Source organism: Lingula anatina, chromosome 2 (assembly GCF_051362555.1).
Source record: "Lingula anatina isolate TDL-2025a chromosome 2, LinAna3.0, whole genome shotgun sequence".
NCBI classification, from domain to species: Eukaryota; Metazoa; Brachiopoda; class Lingulata; order Lingulida; family Lingulidae; genus Lingula; species Lingula anatina.
The window spans coordinates 9,732,600-9,752,240 of NC_141768.1; the positions used below are offsets into that span (position 1 = coordinate 9,732,600).

Sequence of the window (19,641 nt, forward strand, 5' to 3'; positions counted from 1 at the left end):
TTTTACACGTAAGACATATTTTATAGTTATGGCGATAAGTGGTTATAGTGAATGTAACAACATCAGTAAGTTATCAGCAGTAAAAAGTCTGATTCTTATTAGCAGAAGTTATTAAATGGACATCTTGTCTGTAGATGTAAATTGGGACTCCTTTATGACTGTCATCTATAAATAAAAAAAAGCATCTGTCCACTGCATTTATTATAACTTAAAATGTTTTATATCTCTATTAAACAGGTGTTGATGAGAGCTTTGAGAGATTTCAATGTGCCAAAGATTGTGACTGATGACCTTCCTATCTTCATGGGTCTGATTGGAGACTTGTTCCCAGCCTTGGATGTACCCAGGAAGAGGGATCCTGAATTTGAGAAAGAAATCAAACAGGCAACTTTGGACCTCAAACTGCAGCCTGAAGATGGTTTCATTCTCAAGGTAAAATTTGGATTACTTAGATTACTTCCGTCTCACATCCAGTAATATACTGCTGTATTATATAGTTTGTAAATTATTGATTCATTACAAATATTGTTGGTCTGTCAAATACAGATCAGGTATTACAATTGTAATTTTTGTACATTCTATGAAAAACTGTTTAGAATGTGATTAAATGTTTTTTAAATATATTTATTTATAACAGGTTGTCCAGTTGCAAGAGCTGTTTGATGTACGTCACTCTGTGTTCATTGTGGGGAATGCTGGTACAGGCAAGAGTCAGGTGTGGAAGACACTGAACAGAACATTCAAGAACAAGGGCAAGAAGCCAATTGCACAGGATCTCAACCCTAAGGCAGTCACCAATGATGAGTTGTTTGGGATCATCAACCCTGCTACCAGAGAGTGGAAGGATGGTAAGCCGTGCACAAGAATGTTTCCTTTTGTAAACTTGAATGGATAGTTTATAGAATGGGGCTTGCACTATTTATTCATTGTATATATTTCAGTGTCATAATGAAGGGCAACTCCAGGATCTTCAAAATCAAACTGAACACTTTTAACAGGTATTAGGTGTTGGGATACTAAGGATATCCACAATAAAATGCATTTTAAAGAACTAATGGAACTCGTCCCCCATAAACAGAAATGTGATAATAAGTCGGTACTCTTCCTCCCTCATATAATAATATTTTCACCATATCATTGTTTATTATTGTGAATGATTTGTAATTTTAGGCTTGTTCTCTGTGATCATGCGTGACTTGGCCAATTTGACTGGAGATGGAAACAAGTGGATTGTCCTGGATGGTGACATTGATCCCATGTGGATTGAGTCACTGAACACTGTCATGGATGACAACAAGGTACTTGTTATGAGCATCAATGGTCAAAGCTGTTACAGAGAGTTTTCTCATGAAGAAACTTTTTGAGATTTGCATATTCCATTACATATTTTGGTCAAATTTTTAATGGGCTTTGAATGGGCTTAAATACAAGGCAGAAGAAAAAAGTACATTTTTCTAAAAATGTTGTTGTTGTTGGTATGCTGCAGGTGTTGACACTGGCCAGTAATGAGCGTATTGCTCTGACCCCAATGATGAGGCTTCTGTTTGAAATCAGTCACTTGAAAACAGCCACCCCTGCCACGGTATCTAGAGCTGGTATCCTGTTCATCAATCCTGCTGACTTGGGATGGAATCCGTAAGAAATACAATTTTTTAAAAAATATGCATATGCTAGACAATATTCTCAACAGTCTTGTTCTGTTTGCATTTCTTAGATTATTTTTTAATGTTTTGTACCTCGTGAAATTATCATATCGTATTATCATATGAAATAAGCATGCCAGAACATAATTTTTTCAAGTCACATCATTTGATCTGTTATTACTAGTGCACTTGGAATTTGCATTTATCAGGTTTGTGAGCAGTTGGATTGAGACAAGAGAGGTGCAGTCTGAGAAAGCCAATTTGATGATCTTATTTGACAAGTACATCCCAACCTGCCTGGAGGCCACACGGTCTCGCTTCAAGAAGATCACCCCCATTGCTGAGATTAGTCACATTCAGATGTTGTGCTACCTACTTGAAGTGATGCTGACACCAGAGAACACCCCACCTGACTGCCCCAAAGAGTTGTATGAACTCTATTTTGTCTTCTGCTGTATCTGGGCCTTTGGAAGCTGCATGTTCCAAGATCAGGTATGGTTTGAGACAATGAAGACTGGAGACTGTGACTTGTTAGAGTAATTGTTAACATTGCCAGGGTGTTTGGATTAACATTTTTTTTCTAAAGTTTATTTGTTACTTGGGATAAACAGATTTTTTTCATGACTTTGATTTAGTTTTTTTTCACATCCATGGTTTCCCATGATGTTGTACCAGAGACTTTCAAGCATATGGATCTCATAAAGCTTTTTGTTTACACATTCAAACTCTTTTGCAGCTCGTAGATCATCGTGTAGAGTTTACCAAATGGTGGGTCACAGAGTTCAAAACCATCAAGTTCCCCTCCCAGGGAACACTGTTTGATTACTACATTGACCCCGAGACCAAAAAGTTTGAACCATGGACCAAGAAAGTGCCCCCATTTGAATTTGATCCAGAGATGCCTATGCAGGTAAAGCTTTTTGAATGTTTTGTAGGTTTTCTACACAGGGTTGATACTGAGTAACAAATGCATGATGGTCTGTGTCAAAATCGTGTGCATCATTAATAGAGGGGGACTTTTTAATTTTAATAACATTTCCATGAAGTTTTTTTTTCAGGAAGTGGTTTTATAATTGTCTTAAATGGTACAGACTATTTCTATTTAATCAAGTATAAAATAAAAAATGAAATCATGTTACTCACTTCAAAACAAACACTTACATTTTGTCTGAACTTTCTCTTTCCCAGGCCACACTGGTGCACACAGCTGAGACAACGCGTATCCGCTTCTTCATGGACATGCTGATTGAGCAAGGCCGCCCAATCATGTTGGTGGGTACTGCAGGTACAGGAAAGACCGTACTGATGAATGACAAACTGAACTCTCTGGACACAGACAACTGGGTAGTAGCTAATGTGCCCTTCAACTTCTACACCACCTCAGAGATGTTGCAGATTGTGCTTGAGAAGCCATTGGAGAAGAAAGCAGGCAGGAATTATGGTCCACCAGGCAGCAAGAGGCTGGTGTACTTTATTGATGACATGAACATGCCAGAGGTAATCTTTACAGTACATTTGAATTTCTTTTGTTTGCATTTTGGGATACACAAGAATTATATCCTATAATGTTCATGAACTTTAGATAACTTGCATCAATACAAAATCATATAATGTAGAAAGACAGGATATTTATAGTCATTGTAATATAACTTAATTCTGGTAACATGTTTATTCTTTTGATTAAATGCCAATTTTAAGTGAAGGCCCATTAGAAAATAATGAAAACATTTTCTTACCTTCAATTACTCATTTTCCATTCATTTATTTTTTTCTGAAATCAAGTATTGATTTCTCTGCTGAAGTTTCCAAAACATTTTGCTTCTTGTCTTTCAGGTGGATCAGTACTTCACTGTGCAACCCCACACACTGATCCGACAGCACTTGGACTACAAGCATTGGTATGACCGTGCCAAATTGACACTGAAAGACATCCATAACACTCAATATGTGTCCTGCATGAATCCAACATCTGGTAGCTTTACCATCAACCCACGTCTGCAGGTAAATATGTGTCAAAGGAAAAAATGATCATCACACTTGATATTTATTTTTTCAATCTTTGTCATGTGATGTTTTTTGATGATTTACAAACAAGACAATACACATCAAGTGTCTGACTTTCATAAACATTTTTTTAAAATTGGAACATGTCCATTATATTGTAAACATGCGTTATATATAAATTACTTTTTCCTTCCATGAAAAAATGTTTCTTAAACTTGTTAATTTTTCATTTTAGCGTCATTTCTGTGTGTTTGCCATGAGCAACCCCAGCAGTGAAGCCTTGGGCACTATCTACACCAGTATTTTGTCTGGGCATCTGAGTTTGAATGGCTTCCCAGCAGTGATACAGAAGTATGCACAGACCTTGGTCAACGGAGCTCTTGCCATGCATGCGAAAGTGGCAACCAGTTTTTTGCCCACAGCCATCAAATTCCACTATGTGTTCAATTTGAGAGATATGTCAAACATTTTCCAGGTGAGCATTTTGTGCATTTCAGATGTACAACAGTATTTATATTAATTCTAATTTTACACTTACCTTATAAGTAAACTATTTTAATTTAGATATTGACTGTATTGAAATTATTTTGTGTGAGGTTTCTGTACTAATTTTAAGCATAAAAATTGATTATCACTTGATAAGTATATTTTCACCATCCCTGATATGTTAAAATAATTCAGAACTTAAAGATCATTAATATAACAATGACACATGTTTCGCATAGTTATACTGTTGAAAAAGACATTTGGGTCATCTGTTTATTCTGTTTCCAGGGATTGTTGTTTTCTCAGCCAGACTGTATCAAAACCACGCAAGATTTTGTCCGTTTGTGGATTCATGAGGCCCAGCGTGTGTATGGAGACAAGATGATTGATGAGGCAGATATGCAGAATTTTGAAAAGATCCATAAAGAAATTGTTAAAAAGTCCTTTGAGGTAGGCAGGTTCATTGACTTATAAATCTAGATCCACATATCCATGATTAATGAGCTGTCTTTTTCAAGTTTTTATTTATTTATTTATTTATTTATTTATTTATTTATTTATTTATTTGTAGCTGATGATGCCAAGGATGTGCTTCATTATGAATAAATATAAATCATTCATATTAAAACAATTACAATATGGCATCCATTAAGTTATTTGGTTTTTATGTACAGACACTTAGTCATCACCTTATCTGGCATATTGCATCAAAATTGACAAAATGACCTATTCTGCACATCTTTATTTTTTTCTTTTTGTCTGTACATTTGACAGCTTTGCTGCCTTGTTAATTGTGTCCATAAATAAAGCATATTGTAACTGAAAATAATACCATTTAAAGTGAATGCTCCAACACTTTCCTGGTTTACAATTTTAGGATGTGGACGAGGCTGCAGTGTTTGTGAAACCATTGATCTACTGCCACTTTGCAGCTGGCATTGGTGAACCTAAATACATGATGGTAGAAGATTATAACATCCTGAACAAAACCCTGGTAGAAGCTCTAGACAGCTACAATGAGCTCAATGCTGCCATGAACTTGGTGTTGTTTGAGGATGCTATTTCTCACATCTGCCGCATTAACCGTATCTTGGAGTCCCCTCGTGGTAATGCTCTGTTAGTTGGTGTTGGTGGTAGTGGCAAACAGAGCTTGTCTCGTATAGCTGCCTTCATTAGCAGTCTTGAAGTGTTCCAAGTGACCCTGAGAAAGGGTTATGGCATTGCTGACCTGAAATTGGACTTGTCTGCCTTATACATGAAAGCTGGAGTGAAGAATATTGGCACAGTCTTCCTAATGACTGATGCACAGGTTGCTGATGAGAAATTCTTGGTGTTGATCAATGACTTGCTGGCCTCTGGTGAAATCCCAGGCCTGTTCCCTGATGATGAATTGGAAAATATCATCAATGCTATGAGACCTGAAGTGAAGGGACTTGGTCTTTTGGATTCCAGAGAGAATTGCTGGAAGTTCTTTATCGACAGAGTCAGGAGGCAATTAAAGGTAAGGATCTTGTTTGCATCATATATAAAGAAAATATTTTGTTGAGATAAATCGGTTGTCTTGAGCTCACTGAATAGAGGACTTTGGAGAAGATCAACTGCATGTAGTTTTTTTAATCATTTATGAAGAGGAGGGTATGTCATGCCCTTGTCATTAAGTGTCTATTTTAACTTCCATAATACTCTTACAGGTTGTGCTGTGCTTCTCCCCTGTGGGTGCCACTATTCGTGTCAGGGCACGCAAGTTCCCTGCAGTGGTGAACTGTACATGCATTGACTGGTTCCATGACTGGCCTGAAGAAGCCTTGGTCTCTGTGTCTGCCCGCTTTATGGAGGAAGTGGAGCTGCTTAGTGTGAGTAAAGTCATATTGCATTGTGAAGGATAAATTGTGAATAGAATGAAAATAAATAAAATAAACAGCTTTGGTCAGATTGATAATGAGGTCATCTTTAGTTATCATTTTCTCATGCTGACCAAAAATAACAAGTGTCATTTCTTATCACATAAAAAAAACTTTTTTGCATTTGTCATGATTGATGATAATATCATTTGTCATGATTAATGATTATATAATAATTACATGTGCTTCTTGTCTTTTGTTTAGCCTGAGATGAGGGAGTCTATTGCACAGTTCATGGCATATGTGCATAGATCTGTGAATGAAACCAGTGCTTTGTACCTGCAAAACGAGAGGCGCTACAACTATACCACTCCTAAGAGCTTCTTGGAACAAATTGCTCTGTATCGAAACTTGTTGAAAATTAAAAACAGTGAACTCCAGGGTAAAATCCAACGTCTGGAAAATGGTCTAGAAAAACTAAGGAGCACATCTGCACAGGTAAAAATTCCACTAAAATTAGTAAAAGTAATAATAATAATAATAACTAGACTGCAACTGGCTAAAGCCAGTGGCGGAGGATTCCCCTGCAAAATAGGCGTGGAAATGCTCTTACAAGGTCATGTGAAGGTCACGGGTTAAATTTGATCCCATATTCTGAAAGAGCATGTGCGAATTGGGGGGGGGGGGTCAACAAAACATCACTTTTAGCCCACGTCAATAATTCTCCATGAAATAGCCAAATGACCTTGAAAATGAGGGTCAAGGTCAAATTTGACATTTGATTTGGGGGTTTTGGGTATATGTTTAGGGTAGTTTACTATAGCATGCTATGACCAAAAACCAGTGTTTCATGGAGAAATTGCCAAACTCAAGATTTCTGCAATGTCATAAATATTTAAAAATCTATATTAAAAAAAGTAATTAAGCAGTCGCTACCAAAGTACGGCTTACCTTAGATATATATATAGGGCATCATTTGCCACTATGATTGGGGCTCTGGGCCTTCCGGTTCTTGAGATCTCGGAAACAAACCTTTTTTGAGCCCGTTTGCCCATTAGCGACCTTGACCTTGACCTACTTGCATAAAAGTAGGTCATTATCTGTGGATTTACCTCAGTATCACTGGCCATAAGGCTCTTAGCCATATGGCTTATACTTTAGGCCTAATGGCAATTTCAAATTTTACAATTTTTGCCTTTAAAAGCCCCTGTGACCTTGAAAAGTAGGTCAAAGTCACTGAAACTGGTTCTGTGGCATATTCTGACCATAGGCTACCTATGATAATTATTTCAGATTTTTTGCGAAAAAAAACGCGCGGAAAGAATAATAATAATACTACCAAAAACAATAGTATTCCCCTATGGGGAATCCTAATAAAACACTTCTTTAAAACCGGGCTAATGGTAAAAGTAATGGTCATAGTTTTTATATATATAAACTGCTGTTGAGACACAGTCTGTGCCATAAACATTTAAGCTCACTTGCCATTTGGACCACCACTTTCCTAAAATTTGCTGGTCCAATCAGGATTCACTGGTCCAAATAAAAGTTTCAGGAAGACTGGACATTTCCCCTATTTCATTAATACTGTTAGTAATAGAAAGATACCAGTTTTGTCAAACATTTTTATTACAATCACCATGTCACATTTAAAAAAAAACAAAAAATAATAAAATAAATAAATAAATAAATCAAAATGAAAGCTCTCTGAAAAAGTTAAAGAAAGAATCTTATGGCCATGTTGGACCACTAAATTCACACATTCAGAAAAATCTAGCGGTTGAAACAATTTACTGACTGAGAGCATAGGGCCTGTGGCTAAAGTCACAGACTGATAAGATTTTTTTTTTTATTTTTTATCACAAAGACATTGATCTTGACTATTTGTGATGTAAGCAATTAAAACTGGAGAAAAAAAAGGTCATTAGAAATTCACATTGGGTGTACAAAATATGTATATCATCAAAGGCATTTCAAAATATTTTAATGAAAAAAATACTGCTAATGCTCAGCCAAATAACACATTTTGACATTTTATTTTACATTTTCCCATTGTAGGTGGATGACCTCAAGGCTAAACTTGCCGCACAAGAGGTGGAGCTAGCTCAGAAGAATGAAGATGCCAACAAACTGATTGCCATTGTTGGAGCTGAGACCACCAAAGTGTCCAAGGAGAAAGCCATTGCCAGTGAAGAGGAAGCTAAAGTTGCTGTCATCAAAGCTGAAGTAACCAAGAAACAGATTGATTGTGAAACTGATCTGGCAAAGGCTGAACCTGCCTTGATGGCTGCCCAGGAAGCTTTAAACACTCTGAACAAGGTAAATTATGATAGATACTATGCTATATACTATGCTTAGTGATTAATTTAGATTTTAGGCCATAATGATTTGACAAATTTATTTTATAATATGAAAATGACAAAAAAATGTTTACCTGATGGTAGTGCTTGAGTTAACTTGATATTCATTCCATTTAAATCAAATGTTGCTGTTTTAAAGGTTGGAATATTTTAGATGCTTGTACGTTATCTATAAAACATAATTTTCACAGAACAACCTGACTGAGCTGAAGTCCTTTGGCTCTCCTCCTGCAGCCTGTGTAATGACAACAGCTGCCGTGATGGTGCTATTAGCACCTGGAGGCAAACTACCCAAAGACAGGAGCTGGAAAGCGGCAAAAACAATGATGGCCAAGGTATAAATTATAATTGGCTTCAAAATGAATTTAACTTATGCTCATAATGAGATAAATGTATGAAAGATTCTTTAAGCGCGTACACTTTAATAGGGACCTTGTAGATGTTTTATCCTATGCCCTTTTTACATTTTCTAGAAAAATCTAAATTTAGGATTGGAGGGGAGGTACATTATTGGGGGAAATTGAAAGTTATCATTTTTTATTATTATTATTTTATTTATTTATTCATTTTTTTTTTTCATTTTAAAATTCCATTAGTACTTTTTCTGAATTTATGAATTTACTGAATTTTTTCACCTTTAGGTTGATGCATTCTTGGATCAACTAATAAATTATGACAAAGAAAACATCCCTGAAAGTTGCCTTAAAGCTGTGCAGGAGTACTTGGATAATCCAGAATTTGACCCTGATTTCATCAGAAGTAAGTCCCAGGCCGCTGCTGGCTTGTGTGCTTGGGCCATCAACATTGTCAATTTTTACAGAATTTTCTGTGATGTTGAACCAAAGAGATTGGCCTTACAGGCGGCAAATGCTGAGCTAGCAGCTGCAACAGAGAAGCTGAATGGTATCATGGCCAAGATTCAGCAACTAGAGGAGGCCATGGCCAAGCTGACCGCAGAGTTTGAAAGAGCAACTAATGAGAAGTTGAGGTGTCAGGAAGAGGCTGATAATACCAATCGTACCATTTCTTTGGCCAACCGACTGGTAGGTGGTCTGGCCTCTGAAAATGTCCGTTGGGCTGAGTCAGTGAAAAACTTTCAGGAGCAAGAAAAAACGCTACCAGGTGATGTCTTACTCATCACAGCTTTTGTCTCTTACATGGGTTGCTTCACCAAAAAGTACCGTCTTGATCTAATGGATGGAATGTGGCTTCCATTCCTGAAAGGCCTCAAGAATCCTATCCCAATAACACCAGATCTTGATCCACTCAGCATGTTGACAGACTCTGCCCAGATTGCAACATGGAATAACGAGGGCCTGCCATCAGATCGTATGTCCACTGAGAATGCCACCATCTTGGCCAACTGCGAGCGCTGGCCCTTAATGATTGATCCTCAGCTACAGGGAATCAAGTGGATCAAGACCAAGTATGGAGAGGACCTGGTGGTTGTGAGATTGGGACAGAAGGGTTACCTGGATACTATAGAGAGGGCAGTGTCCTCGGGCTTCACTGTGCTGCTGGAAAATATTGAAGAGACTGTTGATCCGGTGTTGGATGCTATCCTGGGCCGTAATACCATCAAGAAAGGAAGAGCCATCAAGATGGGTGACAAAGAAGTTGAGTACAATCCCCAATTCCGTCTGATCATTCATACCAAACTTGCCAATCCCCATTACAAGCCAGAAATGCAGGCCCAGACCACCCTGGTCAACTTCACTGTCACAAGGGACGGTCTGGAGGATCAGTTGCTGGCAGGTGTTGTACGCAAAGAGAGACCAGATCTGGAGAAACTCAAGTCTGATTTGACCAAACAGCAGAACGAGTTCACTGTGACCCTCAAGGAGCTGGAAGACAACCTGCTTGCCCGCTTGTCTTCTGCTGGTGGTAACTTCCTGGGTGACACTGCTCTGGTGGAGAACTTGGAAACAACCAAGCGTACTGCTTCAGAAATCGAGGAGAAAGTCAAGGAAGCCAAGGTGACAGAGGTCCAGATTAACGAAGCTCGTGAACACTACCGACCTGCAGCTGCCCGTGCCTCCTTGCTGTATTTCATTATGAACGACATCTTCAAGATTCACCCCATGTACCAGTTCTCTCTCAAGGTAACTTGAATGTTTTCCAGTTCCCACAGCTTAAGTCTTAATTGATTTTTTTTATCGATTCTTTGGATAATCTACAGTACATTTGGGCAAGCCTTCAGCATTTAATGATAAAAATATGGTTTCATTTTCATTTTTCAAAATTTGATGGTATATTTGATTAAAAATCTCTTTTTGTTAACAGGCCTTCAGTGTTGTGTTTGAAAAAGCCATTGAGCGTGCTGAACCAGCTGAAGAAGTGAAGCAGAGAGTATTGAATCTCATAGACTGCATCACTTATTCCGTGTTCATATACACTACCCGTGGCCTGTTTGAGAAGGACAAGCTGATCTTTACAGCACAGATGACATTCCAGGTACAGACAATTCCACCTTTCATTTAAGTATATTTTTCTGCTACATTTAATCTGAATCATTTTTATGGATTATACGCAGTATATTACCATTTCTATGCAATTAAATGTTCTTTTTGTGGGTGTGATGAGAAAATGACTTTGTTTTTGCCACATGAAAAATATCTCAAGGGAAACTTTTTTTTTATCTTATATGATAACAATGATAATTATTTTAGATCCTGCAAATGAAGAAGGAGATTAATAATGTGGAGCTTGACTTCTTGCTGCGCTATCCTGCTGCTCCCAATGTCACCACTCCTGTTGATTTCCTCAACAACTTGGGCTGGGGTGGAATTAAGGTAGGTTGGTGACCTTTTTGTAGGTTACAGACTGGACTTACAAAATGATTCATGGATTCCAGATACAACTGGGGTGTTATATTTCAAATCTTTAAATCTAAACACCAAAATGTAAAATGTCCAGTTTTCTGCCCATAAAATATAAAACATTGAATCAGTCATATATATTTATATATTTTGCTCTGACACCTGTAGGCATTGTCTGCTATGGAAGATTTCCGAAACTTGGATCGTGACATAGAGGGATCAGCCAAGAGATGGAAGAAATTTGTGGAGAGTGAGTGCCCAGAAAAAGAGAAATTCCCACAGGAATGGAAGAACAAGACCTCACTTCAAAAGCTGTGCATGATGAGGGCACTCAGGCCTGATCGTATGTCTTATGCTGTCACGTAAGTATCTTAGACCCCATTTCCATAGATTTTAGATTGATCTATCCCTGTAGGGAGTCTCACTAGAATACTGTCAGCTTAGCCGGCTTAAGCGTCTGTCCCGCCTACTGAAAGCTGCTAGGGGGTAATTAACTATGGTGCGCGCTCGGCTGACTGCAATTTAGCTTGAACCCCCAGGGAATTAGGTCGATCTAAATCTTAATCCCTGGATCGATCTAAATCTCTGGGAATACACCCCTAGAGGGACACAATTACCTCTCTTATCTTAAGGAATATCCCCATCTTTTCAAACTCTGTGCCTAAATATTTATCTTTTTGAACAAAAATAAATGAGATATTTAATGGAAGCATTAATCCAGCATCCATTTTCTTAATTTTCTAGCAATTTTGTGGAGGAAAAGCTTGGAAGCAAGTACACAGAAAACAAATCTGTACCATTCCCTAAATCCTATGAAGAGACTGGCCCTGGTACCCCGGTCTTCTTTATCCTCTCACCTGGTGTGGATCCACTGAAGGATGTAGAAGCTTTGGGAAAGAAGATTGGTTTCCATGGTGATAACCATAACTTCCACAACATCTCTCTTGGCCAGGGTCAGGAGATTGTTGCAGAGCAAGCCATGGACTTGGCTGCAAAGGAAGGCCATTGGGTTGTCTTACAGGTAGGTAACTGAGCAAGTTAGGAACTTTTGTCAAAGAAAAAAATTGAGTTGCTCATGCAATTCAGTATATGTTGTATGTGTATGTGTGTGTGTATGGTTATTTATTTATTTATTTTGAAAGTTTGCAAAGTGACCAATTTCTTAAAAGTTCATTGTTTATTATAACTATAAATGGAAACAAGTATGTAACCTGGTATTTCATAATCTAATGACTTACATATGTTCTATAACCAAAAATTATTAATAGAAAATCTCTACAAATCACACCAAAACAAAATTAAAATACTTTATGTTTTTCATCTAGAATGTCCATTTGGTGGCTAAATGGCTGTCCAACTTGGAAAAGAAGCTTGAGGAGTATGGGTTGACTGGACATGAGGCCTACCGTGTGTTCATCAGTGCTGAACCTGCTGCCTCAGCAGAATACCACATCATACCACAAGGCATCTTGGAGTCTGCCATCAAGATCACCAATGAGCCTCCTACTGGCATGTTTGCCAACCTTCACAAAGCCTTGGATAATTTTAACCAGGTACATAATGTGCCATTCACAGGCACTGTGGAATTATGTCCTATAATTTTTTATATTCATGTGAATTTTTATCTAGTTCACCATAATATAAATAAAGCCTTAACTTTAAAATTTCCCAGTTGTTATGATTAACTAATGAAATGAACTTAAATTTGCTGCCTTTCCTTTATTAATTTTCTTATTAAAATACTGTATTTACTATTCAGCTGTGCCACAGCCAATTAATTTAAATTTCCTTTAAAAAAACTACATTTTCCACATACTGTTTATTTCTAGGACACCTTGGAGATGTGTGCTCGTGAAGCAGAGTTCAAGAGTATCCTATTTGCCCTGTGTTATTTCCATGCAGTGGTATGTGAGCGCCGTAAGTTTGGTCCTCAGGGATGGAACAGGTCTTACCCATTCAACACAGGAGATCTGACCATCAGTGTCAATGTGCTCTACAATTACTTGGAAGCCAATGCAAAGGTGTGCATACATTTTTTTTATTTGGCAGTACTGAAGGCTATGTGTATTTGTTCTTGTAAAGAAACATACTTTTGAAACCCAACGAAAACTCAACTTTGTAAAAAAATGAAGCATTTCTGACAAGCATAGACAACAAAGCAGCAAGAAAAGCTTAAAGAAATTTGTAGTGAAAATTAGAAAATTAAATCCTTTGGAGAGAATTTTTTTATGTATAAATTTTTTGTGCTATTTGTCTTGTCTTGTCCTTCTAGGTTCCATGGGAAGATCTGCGCTACCTGTTTGGTGAAATTATGTACGGTGGTCACATTACTGATGATTGGGACCGTAAACTGTGTAGAACATACCTGGAGGAGTACATGCACCCAGACATGGTGAGTGCTGGACAGCTTGGAAACCTTTTGTACTGTTGAAATACTTTTTAATACCACGGTAATAAAAAAGACAATGTGATAGTGACCAGAGATTATTGCCATTTTTAACCTGTGGGATAACATTACACATTACACATTACACATTTTCTTGTAACAACTGTGCATTGTTGAAAATTTAAAGTATTGAGCAACAGAATCTACTTCCTTTTGGTTCATAGCAGTTCAACCGTTAACAAAAGTATTCTGTTTTCTAGCTTGATGGTGAGCTGTACCTTGCCCCAGGCTTCCCCATTCCACCCAACTCTGATTACAAAGGTTACCATGGCTATATTGATGAGTGCCTGCCCCCAGAGAGTCCATACCTGTATGGTTTACATCCCAATGCTGAGATTGAGTTCTTGACCACAAGATCTGAGGTTCTGTTCAGGACTGTCTTTGAGATGCAGCCACGTGATGCTGGTGGTGATGGTGGTGGTGGTGGCACTCGTGAAGAAAAGGTAAGAAATATTTCATTTTTATCAGACACATTTCTAAAATACCCCGGTAGCATGATGATACAAGCACTTTGACCTTAATTTTCAAATTTCTTGAAATGTTGGTTAAGTTGCCTGTTTGACTTTTACAGAGATGAGATTTTTCACCATTTATAAATTGTTAAATCTTTATAAACTAATCCATATCTTTTAAATTTGAATTTATAAAACAATAGATTCATAAGTCCCTATGTTTCACTATAGATCAAAGCCATCTTGGATGAGATCGTAGACAAATTACCAGAAGAATTCAACATGGTAGAAATCATGGCCAAGGTACCGGTGGAGGAGAGAACACCATATGTTGTTGTGGCTTTCCAAGAGTGTGAACGCATGAGTATGTTGATCAAAGAGATTCGTAGAAGTCTGAAAGAGCTGGACTTGGGTCTCAAGGTAAGAGATTTTAAGGGTAGCACACTTTTGAGATTTTTGTCTTGCATACATATGTGCACAAGGTTTGTAACAGAGGCTGGTTTGACGTTTGATTTTTGTCAGTCTTACAAAAAATATTTAACTTATTTGGTCCTGTAAGGTTACATATGATTTTGATGATGACAATATAGATATTTTCTTTCATTTTTTTTTCACCAGTAAATTTAGCATTTTCCAAGATTTAAAAATAAAACAGAATGAAAAACTTATCTATGTTTTCAATTTATGAGTTATTCACTGTGTATGCTTATATTAACTTTTAATCATTCAGGGAGAACTGACTATAACAACAGACATGGAAAACCTGGGTAATTCCCTGTTTATGGATACAGTACCAGATGCCTGGGCCAAGAGAGCTTATCCATCTTTAATGGGTCTCACTCAGTGGTATGCTGATCTACTGTTGCGTGTCAAGGAGTTGGAAAGCTGGGTGTCAGACTTCCAGTTGCCTGCTGCAGTGTGGCTGGCTGGCTTCTTCAACCCTCAGTCCTTCTTGACTGCCATTATGCAGCAGATGGCACGTAAGAATGAATGGCCTCTAGATAGGATGTGCCTGCAGTGTGACGTCACCAAGAAGAGTCGAGAGGACATGGGTGGCCCACCACGTGAAGGTGCCTACGTTCATGGTCTCTTCATGGAAGGTGCACGCTGGGACAGCCAGGCTGGCATGATTGCAGAGTCACGCTTGAAGGAACTTGCTCCTCCAGTGCCTGTCATCTTTATCAAGGCTATCCCAGTAGACAGGCAGGACACCAGGAATGTCTATGAATGTCCAGTGTATAAGACCAAATTCCGTGGACCAACATTTGTCTGGACCTTCAACCTTAAGACCAGAGAGAAGGCCAACAAGTGGGTGTTGGGAGGTGTGGCCTTGCTGTTGCAGGTCTAAAGAACTTGACCAAATGTTATATAGTTTGCAGTCAGTTTGAACTTTTCTGGAACAGCACTGAGCTTCCACTGGCTTTACATTTTGCTCACATGTTGAACTTAATGAAATATCTGAATGCATCCAAGTTATTTTTATGACATTCAGCACATGACTATATTGATCAAAAATTTGCCTATTATAACTGTTACAGTATTTAAGCTGTAGTTGTCTTTTCACATGTTGTGATTTCCAATTGCAGTGCTCAGTTAATATTATTTTTTAAATGCTGTTGTCTTTCCTCTTTAAAAATGACATAAAAATAAATTATTTTATTTATTTTAAAGTAAAAATACTTACGTCCTTAAAAAAATCAGTATGATAACTTTAGAGAGTTTCTTATTTCATAAATATTTCCCTTGCTGTGATATTTTTGTAGTTCAATATTTTTATTATGTATGATACAAAATGATCTTGTTAATATGTATTTGCAGTATATTTTAAACAGTACTAATTGGTATCGTCTTTGTTGATGACACATTATGTTTTGCTTTGAAAATAAATTATTTAACAATCCAGTTCAGCTGGCTGCCTGTTGTATTGTGTGTATTTAAAACAAACTCATCAATCTTTTGATATAAATTTCTAAAAAATAATAATTATTAAAAGTATCCAATGTAATTCAGTGAACTTCTGCTCAATACTACTACAGGAACTTGACTATGGCACGTCAATGCTTTGTATGAACAGCCTTCGCCATGTGCAATTCAGTACAAAATTGATATTCCAATCAATGCTAGAATATATCAAAATAATTTAATATGTTGCAGACTTCACGCTCTCACAAGTACTTTCTAATAACAAAACTTTTAAATAACTTCCGAAAATTCCATCTGCAGCTGTGGCTTTCTGTCACGCTGCCAAACTTGAAAAGAAGGACATGCAGTAGACATTTCTCGTTAAAAACTTATTTTTCTTTCGCGGTCACGCGTCTTCGAAAACGAAAGCGAACGTTCGGAGATAATTGCACGGGAACGCTTTTTGTGGGGAAACGTTAGAAAGTTAAAATTGATTACTGCATCGAGTAGCTTTTTCATACATAGAACTTTTGTTGTAAGGTTTATGGTATCCAGGTAATTTTATCATTTGAATGTATGCAAAATATTAACATCATACCATAATTGAAACTAGAAACAGTTTTTTTCGCCGGTGCCCCCGAAGAAAATAGAGCCAAACAAGTAGTAAAATGTTTGATTACTTGTCACAATCGACAACCATGTGGTTACCTGCATGTGGAAAACGGTCAATTTCATTACAAGTGTTTTAAAGAATATTTTCACGTGAAAACCGTTAGATAAGCATTTTCAGTGCCAAAATATGTCATCTACGTGAGACAAATGTCAAAGAAAGCACTAAATGGGAGGCAACATACAAAAAAAAAACGAGATTGTCCAAATCGAAAAAGAGAACAGGAAACATATGCTCTATTGCTTGCATGTAAATATTTTCATGTCAGATGTTTTGAAGTAACAGTTGCAGTTAAGGTTGTAACAAGGAGGCAGACAGTATCATTACTAAGATGATTAGTATATCGAAGGCGTTATTTCTAGTACTGGTATTCCTACCAATAGAATGTTCAACTCCAATAACTGGAAACTTGCCAGTTGAAAACGTTCACACAAAGGAAAGACAAAGAAATTACTCCAATCAAATGACAAAACAGATGTACAAGTAAGCATTGAGGAAAATGCTGATAAGGTGAGGTTTTTTATATTGAATCCTTTCCTTATTATGTAAACAATTTCAAGTCAACTGCCACTGAATCTTTTTAACTATAGGGGGAAACGCATTTTAATACTTATCTAATAACACATGTATAATAAACTGGAATTTTATTATGATTTACACTGCTTTGTAATAAATAAGTCCACTATAAGAAAACAGAAAAAGTCAAAAATGAAGTTAAAGATATATTCGACAATTCTACTTTCTCGTAAACTCTGGTGACAGGAAGTGATAAATGTACCTTTTTGTGTAAATCATGATAAATTTTCAAATTCATTACTTGCTAGTAGGGGGAGGTGGGTTGCATTCAGTAACAATGGTTTTAGTAACAAATTAAAAAAATAATAACAACTGGTGTGGGTAATATTCGCACACTGTATTAAAATACTGACAAAAATTAGACAACCCTAAAGGGGTATTACGAGATTCATGCCTATATGACTGACACATTTTATCCTCGGCCTGAAGTATTTTTTTCACAATCCCTGGTAATGGTATACAAAGGTTTTACAACTTACCTACTATGAGAATGCACTTTTGCCGTGCTTCGTGTCAAACATTTGACTGTGCTTTGTCACCATATTGTCTCTTTAATCATGGATGTAACTAATTTGAGGATTTTATAAGTGGCAAAAATATCAAATATGACAAAAGAACATCAAACAATGAAAATCAATGACCTGCAGCAAAAGATGTCATTAAGGTTTTTTTCTAATTTTAATAGCCAGCGACACCAGGAAAATACCGGTAGACATTTAATGCATTCCATAGAAGACATTTCCTTAGACTTTAGACATCATTTTTCAAGGCATATTATGCATTGGACGTGTACATTCACACCCTTTAAAGCAATAAACTTTATTTCTCCCTTTTGAAAACTGCATTTTTATGTAAAGTAAAAGCAATATAGAAGGTATGTTCACAACCTTCCAGGTACTTGGCCTGAGCAAAAAAAAAAATGGTTTTAAAACTTACTCCTTTTGTTTGTGAGATTCTGTAGATCTGTAAGACCTGATGAAATAGGGATTTTTCAAGTTTAACTTGTTGATTTTTCTTTCAGGTACAGCATGATACAGTTATGAAGTACAATCATGTCATCAGTTTGTCATGATTGGCTTTTCCATTTACATGTACCAAGCTTAAATGACCAACCAAAAAGTGGTCATTTTCTATAAGATGGATGGAATATGATAAGAACCCTTTTCATATTTAATCTTTGGGAGATTATATTGTTAAAAATAGAAATATGACCAGTGCATTAATTTTGGCCTGCATTGGTGCTCTTTATAATGGTTTGTAGCAGAAAGTGGAAGCATTTTATTGTAAACATCTTTATGTACATATATTGGATCAGACATTTCCTTTTCAATTTAGATTATTACAGATATAAAACTAGGTCAGTCTTGGTCACGAAACAGTTGATAAATTGTTTAAAAAGATTTTCTGAACCTTAAAACATTTTATTTGAAAGAACCATAACTACAGAACTTATATCTTCTGTGCTTGTAAGAAAGATAGATGATACTGCTCAAGGATCTTACTTTTATCAATACTCTCAGATTGAACATAAATTTATTATCTCTTTAATGCAGCACCAGTACCCGGGCAAAATTCAATAACATCCTGTACATCCTTAAGGACATGACTCTTTGCATTGAACCACTTCCTAAGTGATCACTTATTATTTTACATGAATTAATTGTGTTTTTAGTTTGGTTTTTCAAATTACATAAGAAAAATGTTTTGCATAATTTAAATAGTTAAAAGTAAGTTAAGGAAAGTATTTTAAAAATTAAGGCTTAAAATGTGTTTTTCCTAATATTCACTGAAGATTACAAGGGAGTGTATTGATTGTTGCATGGGGAAGCTTGCTAAGTTCATTAGGTTGGCAGCTTGTATTCCCAGCTGCAAGTCTGAATCTATTCCTAGTCCATATTTTGATCATGCAAGAAGACTGATCCGGTTACAGTAAAAAGAGGTAACTTACATTTTCTATGTAGTTGGATGATATATTTTAAGATTTTGCATCATTGTCTTGTTTGTTTAATGTCATTGTGTTCCTCTTTTTGTGTGAACAAAGAAGTTCCACATAGAGCACAGAATGTGTATATTAATTATAGTTGACAATGAAAAATTATTTTACGATATGTCTATGCATATTACATGGAGTTGGGTTCACATGTTCAAGATTACTGCACTGTTGGTTATTAATGTATATGTACAATGTAGTGATTAGCAGTGCCTTTCACCATTCTCATTTACCAGTAGAATGTGTCATTAATAAACACTGTAATATATGTATAATGTTTTGTAAAATCTTCCAATTTTTTTTTTTTTTTTTTTTTTTTTTTTGTAAAGAAAAACTAAGAAGTTATAATCATATATGAAGAACTTTTAAAAATTGGAAAATGCTGCAAATTGAGTAAATGTTGCTGATTTTTGGTAGAAAGCTGTTCTAGGCCAGTCTGGGGTACTGTATGC

The 19,641-nt window shown here is 36.6% G+C and overlaps 2 protein-coding genes across 3 annotated transcripts in view; both read left to right on the forward strand.

Moving 5' to 3' along the window:
• The window catches only part of LOC106163313 (dynein beta chain, ciliary), a 29,277-nt gene extending 13,321 nt beyond the window's left edge, over positions 1-15,956 (forward strand). Inside the window, exons 29-54 of the mRNA XM_013540872.2 lie at positions 238-432; positions 638-848; positions 1,171-1,298; positions 1,487-1,635; positions 1,853-2,135; positions 2,380-2,553; positions 2,832-3,140; positions 3,477-3,644; positions 3,883-4,122; positions 4,422-4,583; positions 5,011-5,634; positions 5,825-5,986; positions 6,239-6,472; positions 8,033-8,293; positions 8,526-8,669; positions 8,976-10,436; positions 10,618-10,788; positions 11,004-11,126; positions 11,322-11,515; positions 11,898-12,174; positions 12,479-12,706; positions 12,983-13,174; positions 13,426-13,545; positions 13,800-14,042; positions 14,283-14,471; positions 14,782-15,956. Of these exons, the coding sequence (XP_013396326.2) occupies positions 238-432; positions 638-848; positions 1,171-1,298; positions 1,487-1,635; positions 1,853-2,135; positions 2,380-2,553; positions 2,832-3,140; positions 3,477-3,644; positions 3,883-4,122; positions 4,422-4,583; positions 5,011-5,634; positions 5,825-5,986; positions 6,239-6,472; positions 8,033-8,293; positions 8,526-8,669; positions 8,976-10,436; positions 10,618-10,788; positions 11,004-11,126; positions 11,322-11,515; positions 11,898-12,174; positions 12,479-12,706; positions 12,983-13,174; positions 13,426-13,545; positions 13,800-14,042; positions 14,283-14,471; positions 14,782-15,399 (7,260 nt within the window). The 3' untranslated portion in view covers positions 15,400-15,956. The remainder of the gene's footprint in view (positions 1-237; positions 433-637; positions 849-1,170; positions 1,299-1,486; positions 1,636-1,852; positions 2,136-2,379; positions 2,554-2,831; positions 3,141-3,476; positions 3,645-3,882; positions 4,123-4,421; positions 4,584-5,010; positions 5,635-5,824; positions 5,987-6,238; positions 6,473-8,032; positions 8,294-8,525; positions 8,670-8,975; positions 10,437-10,617; positions 10,789-11,003; positions 11,127-11,321; positions 11,516-11,897; positions 12,175-12,478; positions 12,707-12,982; positions 13,175-13,425; positions 13,546-13,799; positions 14,043-14,282; positions 14,472-14,781) is intronic.
• A 678-nt stretch (positions 15,957-16,634) lies between these two features.
• The window catches only part of LOC106163314 (uncharacterized), a 31,893-nt gene continuing 28,886 nt past the window's right edge, over positions 16,635-19,641 (forward strand). For both annotated transcript variants that reach the window (XR_015332810.1, XM_087004307.1), the window contains exon 1: positions 16,635-17,133. The gene's annotated coding sequence lies outside the window, so the exon portion shown is untranslated. The remainder of the gene's footprint in view (positions 17,134-19,641) is intronic.